General features: G+C 40.6%; 1 protein-coding gene across 1 annotated transcript in view; it reads left to right on the top strand.

Annotated features, from left to right (window-relative positions):
* Positions 1-19,999, top strand: part of GABRB2 (gamma-aminobutyric acid type A receptor subunit beta2) — a 243,267-nt gene that overhangs the window by 157,256 nt on the left and 66,012 nt on the right. Inside the window, exon 5 of the mRNA XM_075275026.1 lies at positions 10,464-10,546. Coding sequence (XP_075131127.1) covers positions 10,464-10,546 — 83 coding nt within the window. The remainder of the gene's footprint in view (positions 1-10,463; positions 10,547-19,999) is intronic.

Genomic DNA, 19,999 nt, shown 5'->3' with positions numbered 1-19,999 from the left:
GTTTCCCAAATGTGGGTAATAGTATCTCAATGTCCAAACCCCCAGCCTTGGTTATAGGAGGTTGCTCAGAGATGTTACAGGCTCTATGGCAAACTTATCCGACTCTTCCTCCTCTCGTTCTACTCCCAGATAGGATGCTGGGATAGTAGTGATACAGGGAGTTCTGACAGGTTAGACTCGAATGAGTTCCTCCTGTCAATGTCCTCCACTTATCCTCCTGGCACTCTGTCCAACAGTCCAGACAGCAGTACCTACTACTCAGGGCTGTCTCTAGATGGGCCTGGGGCAATATTTTCTCCTCCTAGGGGCTGTATGGGTAGCTGTTGAGGTCCAGAGCTGGTGTCCTCTCTGTACAGTTCAGCATAGACTTCACAGGATCACTGCTACTACTGACCTGAGCCCTCAACGGTCACCCAGAAGACTTAGGTCTCCTACAACCCCGCCAAGTGACCTGTGATTGGCCAGGGGTGAACCAAGGGAAAGGTTTGAACAAAGAGGGGGAAAATAACAAGGGAAAGCTGCAAACAAAGTACATAGCACATAAAGGGCGATACATACCAACACAACTCAGAGGCACGCAAGATAAACACGTAACGCAGTAGCACTCTGGGATGCTGCAACTTGATGGGGGGGGGGGGGGGCTTGGTCAGTGTGATATGCTCCAAGTTTTAGCAGTCTTCATATTAAATAACTGGTGAATAGGTGTTCCTCATGTAATTAATAAAAATTTTATGAATTCATGGTAGAAAATACGTGGAAATCTAGTGTCCAATTCATCTAGAGCTATGTCCACACTGCTATAATTCAAGTCTATTGTTCTGAGCTATCATAGGATCAAAGCACCAGCCTGAAATGAAAAGTGAAGCATGCTCCATCCCCATCATTCATTCTGTCTGTGCTTCAGTCCGTTGCTCTGATCCTATGACTGATCAGCGTGAACGTAGCCTAAGTAAAATCAATGGCTTTATTTAGGACAGGATAAAATCCATCATTGTGAACAAGAGCATTGTTTATTTGGTTCAGGAACATACGACGCCCTTAGTCATAGCATATAATGTACAGTACAATATATGCCATCATTCAGAAGAAAGGAATCGCATTTACAAGTATGAGTCTGACATTAAAGAGGAAAGTTTTATATTCTGAAAATTCTTTTTGAGATAAAAGAAAAAAAAAGGCATCGACATAAAGTAGATAAAAGCGCGGACACCACTTTACCTTCTTTCATACCAAAAAATTATCTGATTCTTAACAAATCTTCATCTTCGTCTACAAATAAAATAAATCATTAAATGAATCATTCAGTGTAGCTAGTCATGCTTTCTAGCTTAGCCTTCTTTTTCCTGGCTTCCTGAGCACACCGTTATTACCATATCAAAGACTTTGCCCGTCTTGTCTTCTGTCCATTTTTATGTTTTTTTTTACATACTGATAAGATGCTCTTAGCTGCTAAAGTAAGAAAGCGGAAGTCAGGAAATCATCCACATTTCTATGTATTATAAGCAGGTTTTAATGTTCTATGTGACAGAGTTTAATTTAAAGAAATAGCCTAGTTAAACATGAAAAATCATCTAGAACATTAAGGGTCCATTCACATGGAGGAAAATGGTGTGCAATTTCAGTGCTGAAAAAAAGCCTCCCATTGCTAGCAGAAAAGAGAACCCATTGACGTCAATGGGAGGCTTTTTTTCAGCGTTGAAATTCCACACCAAACTCCTCACCATTTTCTTCCTTGAATGGACCCTAACCCGTTTTCACTCAAAGGGATTTCTAGCTGATTTTGAGGCAGATTCTGGAATACTACTACATTAAATCTGCCTCTCTTCTATTTCAATGGGAGTCATTCTTCAGGTGGATTCTGCCATTGAAACTCCCATTGGAACTGAGGTAAGGCAGAATTTGGAGTTGTTTTTTGCAGCAGATTTTGAAGCAGATTTTCAGATTAAGCATCAAAATCAGCTTCAAAAATCTGCATCAAATTCCTGAAGCAGAAATATTCTGCCTGACAAATTCTTTCATGAGAACCACCCCTAATAGTGTGTAGGTCCTCCTCTTTCTAAATATCTCAGATCCATTAGGACATTAGCCCCGCAATGCCCCTTAAAAGGTCTGTTCACACAGTGGAAAATGAAGAGGAGATTCCTCTTCATTTTCTACCACTGGAATTTTCATGTGGGCTAGGACACTGGGATACCAATAAGTGCATCAGCATTCCATCACAGCATCCTGCTCCTGATTAGGCCTTTATGAATGGGCCTAATTACTGTAGGAGGGAGTCTTGAGCCACGGGTGGAATCCGTTGCAAGATTGAGCAGGAAGCTTCTTTTTTCCACGTCCTGCTGTGATCTCTGCCTCCCATTGAATTCGGGGGGAATCTGCTCCGGATTCGGTGGCAGAATCTGCCTCCAAATACGTGGCAAATTCCGCCGTGTGAACAGACCCTAAGGTGCCAGCATTAACCATTTTATTAATATGTTGTACAGTGGCTCTCTATAGGATAGGACCATTTAAGCTAGCTTTCACGTCTCATAAACTGGTGGTTTCCATAATCAAGTTACCTGCAGTTGTTGTTTCTTGGACTACTTTTGGTAGGTGGTAACTGTATATCTAAAACACCCACAAAATTTGCTGAGATACTCTTAACCACGTCAGAATAGCCTTAGCAAGGCTTTTCTTCCCCTACCTTTAGATTTCTTCTCCGTACCGCCGTTCCTTAGATATTCCAGTTTTCGTCCATATGCTAATTAGTTTTCTTGCAGCACTGGGGGTGTCTCCAGTGCTGCAAAAAAAACTATCTAGCGCCGCCTTCTTCTGTTCGCCTCTTCCGCCTCTTCTTTCCCGTCAGCCACAGGAAAATGGCCGACTGTGCCCACTGCGCATGTCCGTCGGCCATTTTCCTGTGGACTCTCCCGTTCAACCACATGGAAATGGCTACAGACGTGCGCAATCAGCGCTTTTTGAAGAGACATGATGGGACAAGGAAGTAGAGATGGAGGAGGTGAACAAGAAGGTGTCAGTGCTGGATAGTTTTTTCGCAGCATTGGGGCCACCCCCAGTGCTGTTAGAGAACTGGGGACCACCCCCAGTGCAGTGAGAAAACTAAAGGACAAAAATCGGGATATCTAAGGAACGACGGCATGGAGAACACATCTAAAGGTAGGGGAAGAATAGTCTTTCTTAAGGCTATTCCGACATGGATTTGGCTTAAAATGGGATTCTAATGATAGAATTCCTTTAATGCTATCCACATCTTCAGTTCTTATGTTATAGCTGTTATGTTCAAGGCCTGTCATTTGCTGTCATAGTACAGTTTGTACATTGGAGATAGTTGTGTGTTCTCTTCATTGACCCAACATAATGGTAGTATTCCTCAAATACAGTATGGTAGTGCTATTTTAGGTAACTTTTGAAATGATGTGAAAAGCCATCTAAAATGGAGAATGTAATAAAGTTGTCTATTTCAATTTTCCCAATAAAACTGGCCTTGCCTATTAGTTTCCCGTAGAAAGTGGTAATAAATGTAAAATTGTGTCAGGCATTTTGAGTATATTTCCTGTTCTGTCTCTCAAGTGGCCCATGACCGCACTGTTCTTTTATGGCCTATACATATTTTTAGCAATACCACTACAAGCTGTAAGAGACTTTAGGGGCACATATGGCGCCATGATGGTTTCTTGACTTTTTGTAGTGTATAGTCCATTGGTGTAAGCAAGTAAACGTGAGTTATGTAACTTTCCATCAAGTTACCTAAGTGCTTTCTCAGCATTATTGAGTTGCCATTTTGGTCCCCGATTGTTCCGCTATATATTACATTTACTCATTTTATGACAATATCTTCCAATACCAGTTTAATCCAAATGTAGCGTACACTAGCAAAAATAAAATCAGGTGGCGTTACCTTGCTTAGAGCCTGAACAAACTAATTTATTCTTATAAGTGAAAGGACCTCTGAGATTCTAACAGCACCTTGTGACAGGAGGCATCTGTAAGTAATTTATTTTTCGTATTTAAAAAACGCTTTGCTCCGCTGACTTAGGTTAGCCGAGCTGCGTACTTGTGGGAAATGAAGATAGCAGGTTGACTAGAGCCAAAAGTATATTCTCTGCAGATTTTCTCTTTTGGATGCATTTGTAAAACACTGAAAACGGATAAAACTTATTTTAATCAAATTTCATTTAAAAAAATAAAAAAATTTGGAGTGCGTGTGCAGAAATAATAGTTACACTTCTACCGAGGTTACAAGTCAATAAAACGTGAATAAGATATTATGGAGGGATTCTAACAAAATGTAACATGAGCAGCATTTTAGTAAATTAGATGTTAGAATGAAGACCAAAACCTGGTAATAATAATTGAATTACATACAGAGATATTGGAATTTTGTTGTCTTGTTTTGGTGTTTTTTGAAAGAACTAGAAAGGTTGTCTTTTTGTGTTAACTATACAGAAACGTACAAGTGGCTTTCAGTTGTTCAGCACGTTTGACTTCCAGTATAACAAAGTGTCAATTTATCATGATTAAGTAACAGTTGCTGAGTTTTGGATAACACGGAGGGAAACCCAGCAGTAGGCTTGAGCCAATCTTGAGATTTCAGGATCGTTTTTAAAATCTATAATTTTCCATCCGAACCCGATCCCAATTCCGATCCTAATGCAAGTCAATGGGATTTTTTAATGATCAAAAATCGAATTTTAAAAACGATCCTGTTCACTACACAGCTTAAATTTTTGGACTCCACGCTGTGTAGTGATTAAAAAATCCCCAGGCTACTTAGTCCAATTCACTTACCTGCACAGAAGCGCTGCCGCTGCGACTCCCCATTGTTCTCGCTCCTCTTCTCTCTATTTCACATGCCTGCAGAGCGCTGTGCGCGCCCCCGCCTCCCAGGCTAGTGTTACTGATGCTGGGAGTAGGCGGGGATTGTTGTAGCTTAGGAGAGTGTGGGTGGGTACAGAGCGGAGAGACATGAGTGCATCACTTACGTCTCCCCTCCCAGTACCCGCCCTCACTCTCCTAAGCCACAAGCCCCGCCTTCTCCCAGCACCTGTAACACTAGCCTGGGAGGCGGGGGTGCGCATGGCGCTCTGCTGGCATGTAAAGTAGAGAGAAGAGGATCGAGAACAAAGGGGAGCGGCAGCACTTCTGTGCAGGTAAGTCGAGCGATCGGGATCGGAATTCCGTTCCCAATCTTTTTTAGGCGGGATCGAAATCCGATCGCGATCATGAAATTTACTTGATCGCCAATCGGGATCCGATCTTTTCCAATCCCAATCATTCAACCCTACCCAGAAGTCATTCCTTATAAAAGCAGAATGGGGCTAATAATAAAAAAGACACAAAAGAATCAGTGTAAATAAACACTCAAAAGACAAAATTGTAGGTGGTATAGGTTGGCAACAGAATTTATTTAAAGGGATTCTATCATTACAATCCCTTTTTTCACTACCATCATGTCGGAATAACTATAAGAAAGGCTATTCTTCCTCTACCTTTAGAATTGTTCTCTGCCCTGCTGTTCCAGTGATATTACTGCTTTTCTCTGTATGTGTTCCAGACAATACAGGGGCCGGTTCAGGAATGCCCTTCAGCGAAGGACACCGGTGGTCACCTTTAAAAACCCATTCAATTGAATGGGTTTTAGAGCTGATCATCGGGAAGCCGTCCCCTGTCCAGTGTCTTGGGGCTGAGGATGGAAACCTGGCAGAAAAGTACAGGATGGACACCGGGCACAAGTTTGAATGCCCCCCTACACATATTGCCAGTATATATGATGTTTGCTAACATTAACAATGTACAAATTATAAAAAGTCACTTCCAGAATCACATTAACTAATAACACTTGGCAGGATGATAATCCTAAATATTTTCTACTTCTAGTATTGTAAAAGCTACTAGCAAATAGAAGTGTAGGCAGTCATCAAGGGGTGAACATTTAAAAGGTTCCCTTTACCTAACCCTTTAAACTAAGCCATTGCACTTCCAAATCCTCCATATTCTTAACTCTATATGCAGTGGCGTAACGATTGTGGTCGCAGGGAGTGCAATCGAGACCGGGCCCGGCAAGGTACAGGGCCCACCGCCAGTTGGAGATGGACGGGACCCAGTACCCCTATGACAACGGTTGGGGAAAGCCTGGTTCCCCAACCACTATACATATTGTAATCAAAAGGGGCCCCGCCATGTGGGACAAAGTTTGCACACGGACCCACAACATACTTGTTACGCCACTGCCTGTATGTCCTTTTTGCATAACTCACACCAGAAAACTGACATGAATTTTACTAAAAATCTATGCCAGTTCATAATTGGCCTATATTTGAGTTCAGGGGTACCGGCACGCTCAAGAAAATGTGGGACTTACTGGGATTTAAAAAAACCACCCACCGCAATGTTTGGTTTCAACATTCGTGGCTGCGCTACATGTAGTATACAGTATCGGCAGGAGATAAGAAGGAAACGCGATTTTCTTATGAGTAACAGCACCCTATTAAATAGTCATACATGGATCATTTCTCCAGGAACATTCTGAACCAAATGAGTTTTTCTTGGTAGTAAGCTCGCCACGTCTATAACACCTGCTACAAATTTTATAATAGATTCACTCAGTAGTGTTAGCATTTTTAATTCGGCATTAACATGCAGTTTGATAGCATGCAGTCTAAATAATGGAGCATTCATCAAAGTAATTTATGCGCAGTTAATCAGTTTTCATCTTGTAAATTAGCGAGTGCTAGTTTTAATTCTATGTTTATAAAAGGGGATGTAGGTTATTGTTGACTTTACAGATCATCCTGGATTCTTTGATGAGGAATAAAGAATATGGAATTAATATTTACTCCTAGGTTATCATTTATGTATTATTTAACAAACGCTTCAAAATCAGCTTTTCCCTCTTGCTGTCGTATATTTACATTAATGTATTTTATCTCCTATTCAGACATTAGTTTGTATACTTAGATGTGTTGACCAAATCTATTATTTCATTGACTGTTTCTGAATGCTAATTGTCCATCTGACAGTCTATCAATGTTACCTGAGATGTTTGCATCAATACTAACTGAAATTGTATCTAAAAATGTCTATGAAAAGTCTTTAGGCTGAGGCCCCACGGGAGCAATAATGCGCTGCGGGAGAAATTGCGTCGTGAACGCATTGCAGTTCTTCCTGTAGAACTTTAAACAGAAAGTTTGCGTAACGTTTTCTCTGCGCACTTTCTGTTGCAATTTTATCTATGGAGAAACCGCCGGCGTTTCCGTAGATATAATTGTCCACACGGCAGTTTTTACCACAAAGTGGGCTTGGGATTTGCTAGAATCCCATCTACTTTGCCTGTACTGTAAAACGCCGCATGCAAATTGACCTTAGGCTGAGAACCCACGTTGCAGAAACGTATCGACTTTTGTTGCAGATTTTGCAGAATTCGCGTTAGAATCTGTCTCAAAAAACCCACCTCCCATTGAAATCAATGGGAGCCGGTCATTTCCTTTTTCCATGAGTGGTTTGTTCCTACTCGCAGAAAAAAAGAAGAGACATGCCCTTTCTTCAGGCGGATTCTGCAGCTGATTCAGTCGCGGACGTCCACCTCGCGACACTCCCACCAGACTAGGCCCATTCATTTTGCTTAATCCAGAGCAGAATGCCACCACTGGATGCCGGTGCAGGTTATGCACTGCACCGGCATCCAGTCGTGGGTAGCCATTTTTTGGACCAGATTCTGAGGCAGCCTCCTCCTCAAAATCCGGACCAAAAGACTCCCGTGCACTCCCGTGTGAACTTACCCTAAGGTGTCCAGCTACCATTGGTGATGGTCAGGTGGTGCCTAAATGTCACAGGGACTGACAAGACCCATGTTTCTTCTGTATTTTTACTATGTAGTACATGTGGTGGTGGCCAATTTAGTTAATCCCACACAAGTCACCATTGATTTGGTTTTGTTAAAAATAAAAATTTGGCTCACCATTTCTGACCCTGTACAATACCAGGTAACCATAAAATATTCCTGCTCTGGTTATAGCATTTTTATTTTTATCCTGTTTCCATGTAAGTATCTGTCAAGGTTATATATTACCTTATCACAGAAAAACACGAGACTGTATTTCACATGTTCCTCAACCACTTCATATTGTACTCAAAGCCTGATCGGAGCATGAAAGTGTGTATACAGGTACTTTGTCATTCACAGTAACTCAATGGCTGAATAAGGTCAAGGAGCGTTCAGTGCAGGAATAATACAAACTCTGATCCAAATGTAAAATCTAAATTGCGTTAGAATATTTTCTTTCTGGTTCTTCAATGTGTTCACCAATTTAATTATGATCTACAGTGCATAAATATATTATTTTTAAAAAATCCTCATGATTTTCTATAGCTGTTATGTAGTCAGGATCTGGTACTACCTGCAGTCAGAAAATACTCTAAAGCCCTCCTATGTGGTGATCAACAGTAACTAGAGATGAGCGAACAGTAAAATATTCGAGATTCGATATTCATTTTGAGTAGCCTCTCAATTTTCGACTACTCGAATCGAATATCGAACCCTACTATAGTCTATGGGGAGAAAATGCTCGTTTCGGGGGTAGGCAACGTTCAATCAAATTACACTTACCAAGTCCACGAGTGAGGGTCGGGCTGGATCCTCCGAGAAGTCTTCTCTGTACAGCGTCCCCGCGGCGTCTTCCGGCTCTGAATTCACTCTGCCAGGCATCGGGCCTGGGCAGAGCCGACTGCGCATGCCCGCACTACAAGCCCGATGCCTGGCAGAGTGAATTCAGAGCCGGAAGACGCCGCGGGGAAGCTGCACGGAGAAGACTTCTAAAGGTAGAAGAAGAACCAGCGTTGATTGGCCGTCTGTATAGCATTCGGTCAATCAATTCTGGTGCTGCATCAAACTTTTCCATTCGAATAGCGAGTGGTACTCGATCGAGTACGAGTATTTCGAATACCGTAGTATTCGATTGAATACCTACTCGATCGAATACTACTCGCTCATCTCTAATAGTAACCTTAATATCTCAGTGGATGGTGATGGGCTGCCACTTCTTTCTGTACCCCTGTAGTGGGATCTCGGGGTTCTAAGGGGTTACAATGCCAGCCAAAAAGCCTACTAAAGATGCCAGCCATTGGTCTAATGGGACTGATGCGTTTTCAGCAGCCTGTAATAGACACAAATGGATTCCTCAATATACTGAAATACATTAGTATTGCAATATACTGTAGTAGTGAAAGTAAATACATAAAAAAGTAATAAAAAACTGGGGAAAAAATGGTCAAACCGCTGTTTTTTACACTATTCTGAATATTTTTTGCAACTTCTCAGTACAGAATATTAAATGGTAGCGCTGTAAGGTACAATCTGTTCTGCAAAAAGAATGCATGTGTATCTAATACCCCGGACTGCGTAGCTAAAGGTCCCCCATTGTTTCATTTCTCTTCATGGATTTAGTTTCATCGCTGGAGATTCTTTCTCCGTCTTTATAACTAGTCAATAGGACACTTAAGGAATTAGGGACCTCTGCACCGTTCCCTTTATACTTAGCAATCCAGAACTGAATCAAATAAATAGCAACGTACATCACCTTAAAAATTAGGTACATAGGAGCCAGATATACAGGGTTACACAGGATCCTAGATAAATAGCATCCAGGTCTAACACAATAAATGTTTAATTCTGGTTGTCCAAAGCCTGAGCCTGGTTCACATCTGTATTTGGTATTCTGTTCAAGGACATGCAAATTCATGCGGAGAGAAAAGTAGGGGTTAATTTAAACAGTCCAGTCACATTAATGTGACCACCTGTCAAAATCCAGAATAACCACCATTGGCAGAGCGGACCGCTGTAAGACGTGCAGGAAGAGAGGGGATGTTGTGATGATGTTCACTGGGATGTTGAGCCATGCCGACTCCAGTGCCGTGGCCAGCAGCGCTAGGTTACGCGGTTGAGCATCCATGGCGCGAACAACCCGATTGAGGTGGTCCCACAGATTCTCGATTAGCTTCAATTCCGGGGAATTTGCTGGCCAAGGGAGTACGGTAAACTCATCTTGGTGCTCCTCGAATCAAGCATGTCTCCTCGAACGCTATTGAGTAACGCTCTCATTAACATGTCTGTTGTACGGCGATATCTGAAGGCATATCGCAGACTTTAATTATTTCACATTAAAACATTTATCATTGTGTTGTCTACAAGGTTTTACTTCAACTTGTCACATAATGATCATATAATGAGAGTCAAGTCTGGATCATGTTGACCTGTTGGAAAACAACACGTTAGTATTGAGCCATTGACTTTTCCGTCAATATAATCTTCATCTCCTTTCCTTAGCTTTTCCTGTTTGCCTATCCTGAAATTATGAGTGTTATTTTACTCCAAATATTGAATAATGATTATATTTCATTAGCAATGGATTTCACGCCCGTTGAATGTGATAATTTACCATTTGTGTTGTATGGTGTCTTCTTTCTAGGATTACCACCACTGCGGCATGCATGATGGACCTTAGGAGATATCCACTAGATGAACAAAACTGCACATTAGAAATCGAAAGCTGTAAGTAACTCCTTGTCTCCTTGTCATCTCTTTGTCTATTGCGCTTGAATTATTGATGAAAAATTTAACAAGGAACTTTATTTTGTGTTATTAATTTGCCGTATAAATTCACGACAATCCAATGGGGAACCGTTGGTGAAGATGCTGGAAAAATCTTCCAATGCATTTGCACACTGCCGTTTGGCATACTGTATGTTTGGATGGGATGATCCCACATTCAATTGTACTGAAACATGTAGAGAATAGAACCTCTCCATACAACTATATAAGATATATAGATATAGTATTTGTCATTTTTAAGTTGAATTGTGAATACTTTAAAGAATAACTTTACTTTTCAAAGACATTCCAAGTCATGGTACAGTAAGGTGTCACATATTTAGATTTCTTACATGTTGCTTGGCCCCTTTACCTTCCCCGGTGTTAAAAGGTTTCTATTAGAGATAAGCGAGTAGTGAAATATTCGAGATTCGAGATTCGATATTCGCTTCAAGTAGAGCCTCAATATTCGACTACTATTCGTCTAAAGGAGAGTCACCAAGTCCATGAGTAGCAGGAGGAGAGTGTTTAGGAGGAACGCTGTGCAGTTACAGCGCACGGACCCCATAGACTATAACAAATGATTCATGCGGGCAGTGTGCGGCAAGCACAAGGACCTCATTATAGTCTATGGGGTCCATGCACTGATATTCCATTCAGGGGGGGACTCCTTCCAGATGGGAGGCAAGCGCTTATGTGAACCGGCCCTTACTCGTCCTGCAGAACCAGCATTGATTGGCCAAATGGAGACTGCTGTGATCCGATCTTAGACTCCGCCTCCTCACAGATGAGCCTCCGGCAGAACCAGCATTGATTGGCCGAATCAATTGATCAGCCAATCAACGCCGGTCAATGCATTCCTATGAGAAAATGTCAGCTCCCGCATAACCGCAAGCTGCCAGCTCTCCCGACTAGCAAAGACAAGCCTGCTGCAGAACCAACATTGATTTGCCGAATGCTGCACACTGTATAGCATTCGGCCAATCAACGCTGGTTCTGAATCGAATCTTTACTGCGAATAGCGAGTAGTATTCGAACGAGTATGAGTATTTTGAATACCATAGTATTCTATTGAATACCTACTCGATCGAATACTACTCGCTCATCTCTAGTTTCTATTATTAAAAAAACAGTTTTAGTTTGCAGAAATAGCTTCTTTTGTTGCAGGTTTTGTTGCGGTTTCTGAGCCAAAGCCAGGAGTGCTAGAAGAATAAGAACCTCCTATATATTTCCCTTTCCTTTTGTAGCCATTCTTTGCTTTGGCTCAAAAAACCGCAACAATATCTGCAACAAAATAAGCAGCATTTCCGCAATGTGGGGACTTAGCCTTAAACTAATAACACATATGAATAGCCTTTATAAAGGCTATTCATCTTGTACCTTTATCTTGAAGGTCTGCACCGCAAAATTCTCTTCTTTATGCTAATTGCGCTCCGACAGCATACGGGCGTGCCCGCATTCCAGTGCTGTCTTTCTTCTGCTCCGTCCAGCATTCTCCTCCTTTTCACTCCTCATCTTACAGGAGACTACCGCAAAATTTCCAACGAAACAACTGACTGCACATGTCCGTCGACCATTTTGCAGTGGTCTCGTGTAAGAACAGGAATGAAGAGAAAGAGAACATACACATAAGATACATAAGATACAGATACATCCTTGCGTTTTATCTTGGCTGGGCATGTTTATAAACAGAAGGTCACTATAAGGGGGCATTCACACGGAGTAATGCCGGGCGTGTATCACAGCCATACACGCCGGCGTTGCGGCAGACTGCTGAACACTTCCCATTCACTTCAACGGGAGCGCTCGTAAACGCCGCTGTTACGAGCGCTCCCATTGAAGTGAATGGGAAGTGTTTGTCAGTCTGCCGTAACGCTGGCGTGTACGGCTGTAATACACGCCCGGCGTTACTCCGTGTGAATGCCCCCCTTACTCACAAAAATTTGGTATTTGTCTTTTTTACTTTTTTTTTTTTTGGAAGTATCATTCTGATTTGCCACTTCAGTCTGGTATGATGATGGTTGGATTAATCATACGATTGACTGCATTATAGAGTACATGTCTATGATGTTTATGGCTAGTATTAGTTCAGGAATGAAAACAATCCCTGTCCGAAAATGGAATGCAAACAGTACCATCATCCTACAGTAGTTGAGTAAAATCCTAGTTTTTGGGTTTTCTCTTGTCTGAAGCTAAGCAAGGCCAGATGCATTTATATTTGGATGGAGAAAAATTGTATTAACCCATTTAATTAATTTTTCTAGATGAAATGATGAAAGTGATATAAAAGTGATATCTCTTTGGGGCACTACCTTCTTTTTCACCAGAGATGCAATGACCGCTACATATAGGGCAGAAGTCAAGGTTGGAGTTATATACAGAACTTATTATTAGTTGTCATTGCCCTGTTATGAAGCATTCTGGTTCTAAAATCCAGTAACCATTGAGAAACTGCCAGGAAAGTCAAAGTAGATCATTACGCTAAATAGAAGCTTGACAAGCAGATTAACACGACTGCAACATTTATCATTTGCTACAAACTACCTGTTCACAGAACTGATAGACTAATATGATGGAAATGGAAGTTATTCTGCTGCTGGAATTTGTTTTAAAATATTATATCATGGTGTCCCCCATTCAAGGTTCTCATGTACTCTCCAAAGCAAAATATTGGACCAAAAGGCATCTTTATGTCTGGGGGGACCATATACATATTTGGTTCTATTTAATGGCACTTCAGGACAATTGAACACTTGCCGCCAGGTTTTATACCTACCCCAGCTGAATAATGAATATTTCAAAAGCAGGATAGACATGAGCCAATACACACGTAGACAAAATTGTTGGTACCCCTCGTTTAATGAGAGAAAAACCCACAATGGTTACAGAAATAACTTGAATCTGACAAAGTAATAATAAATTTAAGTCAGAGCTCATAGAAGGCCACTTCAGAATAGTCCAATGTTTTCCTCTTAGCCATTCTTGGGTGTTTTTAGCTGTGTGTTTTGGGTCATTATCCTGTTACAAGACCCATGACCTGTGCCTGAGACCAAGCTTTCTGACACTGGGCAGCACATTTCTCTCTAGAATCCCTTGATAGTCTTGAGATTTCATTGTACCCTGCACAGATTCAAGACACCCTGTGCCAGATGCAGCAAAGCAGCCCCAGAACATAACAGAGCCTCCTCCATGTATCACAGTAAGGACAGTGTTCTTTTCAAGATATGCTTTATTTTTCCATCTGTGAACATAGAGCTGATGTGCCTAGCCAAAAAGTTCAATTTTTGACTCATCTGTCCATAGGACATTCTCCCAGAAGCTGTGTGACTTGTCAACATGTAGTTTGGCAATTTCCAGTTTGTCAGATTCAAGTTATTTCTGTGACCATTGTGGGTTTTTCTTTTATTGAACAAGGCATACCAACAATTTTGTCCACGTTTTTATATCTTCAATGTTATGGCAGTTTTATGGTACACAAGCAAGATAAGTCACAATTTTTGGTGCTTGCTTTGGTGGCTTTATACCAGTTTCCATCTTGGTCATCACTTTTGTGAGTAGAACAGGTAGAAAGTAAGGCATGCTGAGGGCAGATAACAGGCCCATGGTATATAAGACCTCTCAAGATAAGCCAGAACTACAAAGTGAATTCTGACTCGGAATAGTGACTGTAACCATATTCTTGAAGTCTGGATAGTGCTCATTTATTTCTGGTGACATACATTGCTAACGCACATCGCATAACTATGACACCTGAACAAGGCTTTGCAACAACATGTCACTTATCCTTCATATAAATAGTCACCTACCATATATGACGAATGAATATCTAAATATTAACACCACTTGGGATGATAAGAATACATACTGCTGCCGAAATAACAATGAAGTGATCTTAAGACCCGTATCACATGTACGTCATTGACCTGCCAAGAAAAACTTCTCTTTGTGAGTCACAATTGATTTGCTTTGCTCCGAGTCTTCCCGTTGCTTCCTGTTAGAAATCTTTTTTCTTCACTTTTCAAGGTTTTTACTTGAGCTTATATTTCATTTCATGCATTTATCTCCTTGTATACCAAGAGAACATATATTTTAGTCAATAGTTAATTGCGGAACACAATGGCATGGAAAATTGTAGTGGAATCTTGCTGTAAGCACTACTTGTTAATGCTGAAGCTAGGCTCACTCATTGTCTTTCGCGACTGAAATTTGATAGGATTAGCTATGTTAGGCAGGCATATTATCCATGTCTGTCCTATAAAGGAATCATTTAAATCCAGACTGGTTTTCTCCGCTCATCGCATTGTATTTATTTGGAATCGCTACTTTATTCAATGTGAGGTTATTATGGAGGCTTATCAATTCTAAGCAACACCGAGATAGTGAAACAAAGACTTAAATTCAAAGAAAAAGGTAAGAAATAAAGTTGAAAAAAAATACAATACAATACAATTCATGAACTGAATTACTTCTCCGGAGTACTACGCGTGATAATTATGCTATATCGTAGTATCTCGCATGGTGCGGCTAATGATATGACACCTCCGTGTAGGTCAAAATCAATATTCTCGTGTGAATTATACTGGAAAGTTTGCTTTAAGGTGAAAACAATTCTTTACTTGTTATTCCAATTCCTGAAAATTCACATTATTGCAATAATTTTACGGACTTTCCCATGGCCACAATTCAACCACATTTTAAGTCCTGTGTTAAGACCCTGATCCCTAATGGTTTTACTGAGCCAAACTTACAAAACTTTCCAAACTTTATGGACATGTCCACATAAGAGTATCAAAAGATAAACTAATTTTTCTAAACTCGCTAGCCACCCTTTGCATGTGTGTCCACTAGTGGGGAGGTGAAATTGAAAGGTTTTTTGTTAGTATGCTGTGATAGTGTGATGGAAGAGTTTCAAGCCAAATTGGGGATGTTCCGGCAGCGACTCAGCTGCAGAGAGTCTCCTCATCAAGAAGGCTTAAGAAGTGAGCTCCAGCAGCAGTCTTTGGCAGAGCTTGGCTGGAGAGCCAAACAGAGAGGTCATATGTTTGGAGCTGTGTCCTGAATGATTCTACTGGCTTTTGGATTTCTGTGATTCTAGGTGAGATAACCTAGGTGAGAATTCTTTGTATTGTTTCTTTTTGTTGCTGCACTACCTTTTTGAGTGAAAATAAACTTTACCCTTGTTTTGGACTAAAGGAACTGGACTTGTGTGTCTATGCCACCCCACCTAGCAACCTCAGACCCTGACAAAATAAATATATATATATATATATATATATATATATATATATATATATATATATATATATATATATATATATATATATATATGAACCAAGCACTTTAAAAAACTGCAGATAGAAAGAAAAGCACCAAAAATTCTGAGAAGGTCACAGGAATTTCTTAGTCTCAGCAGGAGTAACCATGTTGACATACCGTAAAGATCGGCTCTTGCTCTGTCTGACAGAATAAGTCCAAGCTGGCAAAACCTTTAATGTTAATTTCTAAAATAGATAATAATTGAGATTCGTCCTCCATTACCTTGCTTGACTTTTTTGAACTTTTTTCTTATATAATACAGCACATTAATGCAACGTGCTAGTAAACCCTTAACAGACTACAACTCGAAACTCCATTCACATAGGATGGCCATCTTGTAAAAAATATTTTTTAAAAGCTGATCATCCTGTAACACACATCTGGACATAACCATCAAGAGAAAAGGTGATGGACAACGTACGGTGTTCACAATGAAGCAAATGTAGCACAGAACAAACAATATTTATAACATATACTGTATATATACACCCATACTTGGGCTTGAGTTGTGTGTTGGTCTTAACCCACAAAAAGATAAGTACTGCAAATCATAACTTTAGGAAAGTTATTACAGAATATTTCAATGACTGTTCACTCCTATTCTTCAGTGCCATTCCAATACTTGAGATACTGTATTTATTAGAATATATGCCTTGGATTATGCCGGAGTTTTTGTAATATTTGATGTAGAAATAAATTTACAACCACTACAGCTGAGTATTAAGTTCACTTGAGAGCTTCAGTAGTACTGGTAATAAATCATAAAAATAAATCTCTCCCGGCCATTATTCAGAAGATGTTTCCACTTGCTCGGCCTGAGAAAGTAAAGTGTAATAGAGTACAACATGGTTATGTATGTATGCGGAGGACTCCATATTTTATGATCGGAGTATTGCACTTTATACTGGACTCAAAGATGCCTCATTTATCTCCTTCAGTCGGATCTAACGTTGAGCGTCTGAGGATAGGATCCAAGTTCCTTGTATTGGTTTAAGGAGTCAAAGAAATTCTGGAATATTATCGCCAATAGTCATTGTCTATGTTTGGCATATACAGTCCTATGAAAAAGTTTGGGCACCCCTATTAATCTTAATCATTTTTAGTTCTAAATATTTTGGTACTTGCAACAGCCATTTCAGTTTGATATATCTAATAACTGATGGACACAGTAATATTTCAGGATTGAAATGAGGTTTATTGTACTAACAGAAAATGTGCAATATGCATTAAACCAAAATTTGACCGGTGCAAAAGTATGGGCACCTCAACAGAAAAGTGACATTAATATTTAGTAGATCCTCCTTTTGCAAAGATAACAGCCTCTAGTCGCTTCCTGTAACTTTTAATCAGTTCCTGGATCCTGGATGAAGGTATTTTGGACAAACAATTCAAGTTCAGTTAAGTTAGATGGTCGCCGAGCATGGACAGCCCGCTTCAAATCATCCCACAGATGTTCAATGATATTCAGGTCTGGGGACTGGGATGGCCATTCCAGAACATTGTAATTGTTCCTCTGCATGAATGCCTGAGGATTTGGAGCGGTGTTTTGGATCATTGTCTTGCTGAAATATCCATCCCCGGCGTAACTTCAACTTCGTCACTGATTCTTGAACATTATTCTCAAGAATCTGCTGATACTGAGTGGAATCCATGCGACCCTCAACTTTAACAAGATTCCCGATGCCGGCATTGGCCACACAGCCCCAAAGCATGATGGAACCTCCACCAAATTTTACAGTGGGTAGCATGTGTTTTTCTTGGAATGCTGTTTCTTTTTGGACGCCATGCATAACGCCTTTTTTTTATAACCAAACAACTCAATCTTTGTTTCCAAAATGAAGTTGGCTTCTCCAAATGTGCTTTTGCATACCTCAGGCAACTCTATTTGTGGCGTACGTGCAGAAACGGCTTCTTTCTCATCACTCTCCCATACAGCTTCTCCTTGTGCAAAGTGCGCTGTATTGCTGACTGATGCACAGTGACACCATCTGCAGCAAGATGATGCTGCAGCTCTTTGGAGGTGGTCTGTGGATTGTCCTTGACTGTTCTCACCATTCTTCTTCTCTGCCTTTCTGATATTTTTCTTGGCCTGCCACTTCTGGGCTTAACAAGAACTGTCCCTGTGGTCTTCCATTTCCTTACTATGTTCCTCACAGTGGAAACTGACAGGTTAAATCTCTGAGACAACGTTTTGTATCCTTCCCCTGAACAACTATGTTGAACAATCTTTGTTTTCAGATCATTTGAGAGCGGGCTGTCCATGTTCGGCGACCATCTAACTTAACTGAACTTGAATTGTTTTGTAGAAAGAAATGGTCCAAAATACCTTTATCCAGGATCCAGGAACTGATTAAAAGCTACAGGAAGCAACTAGAGGCTGTTATCTTTGCAAAAGGAGGATGTACTAAATATTAATGTCACTTTTCTGTTGAGGTGCCCATATTTTTGCACCGGTCAAATTTTGGTTTAATGCATATTGCGCATTTTCTGTTAGTACAATAAACCTCATTTCAATCCTGAAATATTACTGTGTCCATCAGTTATTAGATATATCAAACTGAAATGGCTGCTGCAAACACCAAAATATTTAGAACTAAAAATGATTAAGATTAATAGGGGTGCCCAAACTTTTTCATAGGACTGTACATATCTAATGTTTAAGGTTCATGTTCAAAGATTGATTCACATTATAACTATTTCATGTCTGGCCAGTTTAACAGTTACCACTCTGCTAGTATTTTTACCCAGTGTTACATAGTAGATGAGGTTGGAGGAAGACATCAGTCCATCAAGACCAACTTATAACCCTACAATCCCTACAGTGTTGATCCAGAGGAAGATAAAAAATCCCATGAGGCTCATGCCAATTGCCCCATTTCAGGGGATAAGGGACAATTGGCATGAGCCTCATGGGGTTTTTTGGGGTGTTCTCCAAGGTTATTTTAGACTATAACATTAGAAGTACTAGTATCTTACAACTTTACAGTTTATTTTTTGTCTACTAATTGTCACTGGCAATGGATTTTCTATTTGTATGCACAACGTTCATTGTGCAATGTGTAAGTAACATTGGACAGGTGCCATACCAATTATATTATACCTTATTAGCCTTTTTATCTGATAGCTCTCATAGCTGAAAATTCAACCTTTAAGCCCAAAGCCATGTAAGTGTAGGCTTCTCACCATATTATGAGTCATATATCACCTACACCAGTGATGGCGAACCTCTTAGAGACCGAGTGCCCAAACTGCAACTCAAAACCCACTAATTTATCACAAAGTGTCAACATGGCAATTAAACCTTAACCCCTTAACGCTAAATCACGTACCTGTACGTCAGGGAATGTGGTTAGTTCCCGCATTCCCACGTACCTGTACGTGATAGAGATCGCACGGGTTCAGAAGCAGAGCCCGTGCGATCTCCATGGGAGGCCGGCTGTATCTGACAGCCAGGCTTCCCCTGTAGCAGCAGGGACGGTGATTGCACCGACCCCCGCTGTTTAACCCTTAAGGTGCCATGATCCATAGTGATCATGGCACCCTAGGGGTTTGGCCGGGCTGTAAATCATGTTGCCGGCAGCAGGAGTCTGTGTTAGCTGTAATTTATAGCTACACGCTGCTCCTTAATCCCTCCCCCCATCGGAGCGAGCTCCGATGGGGGGAGGGTTAACCCCTTGGATGCCAGGACGAAGGGAAGCTATTCTATGCATCTGCATAGCTAGCTTTCTCTATAGACTGCAATACACGTGTATTGCAGTCTGTAGTTAGTATAGAACCAGAGATCCTCTCTGATCACTGGTTCTAGTGTGCTTGCAGCACAAATAAAACAATGTAAAAAAGTTTTTTTTTTTTTTTTAAAAAAAAATAAAGTGTAAAACAAAAAAAAACAAACAGTTACATTTCTTGTAAATCTGAAAAAATCGCTGTTACACTTGTAAGCCTTATAACGTCCAAAATAAAATTAAAATACAATCAAAAGATGATGCCGATATAAAGCAGAGATATGGGAGATAATATTTATTCCTGTATTTGGATGGTATAACTATCTGCCTGAAAAACAGAGAATTTCACATTTTGAAAATTGCAATTTTTTCCAAA

Source organism: Leptodactylus fuscus, chromosome 5, assembly GCF_031893055.1.
Source record: "Leptodactylus fuscus isolate aLepFus1 chromosome 5, aLepFus1.hap2, whole genome shotgun sequence".
NCBI lineage: Eukaryota > Metazoa > Chordata > Amphibia > Anura > Leptodactylidae > Leptodactylus > Leptodactylus fuscus.
This window is presented reverse-complemented; position numbering and strand designations above follow the sequence as displayed.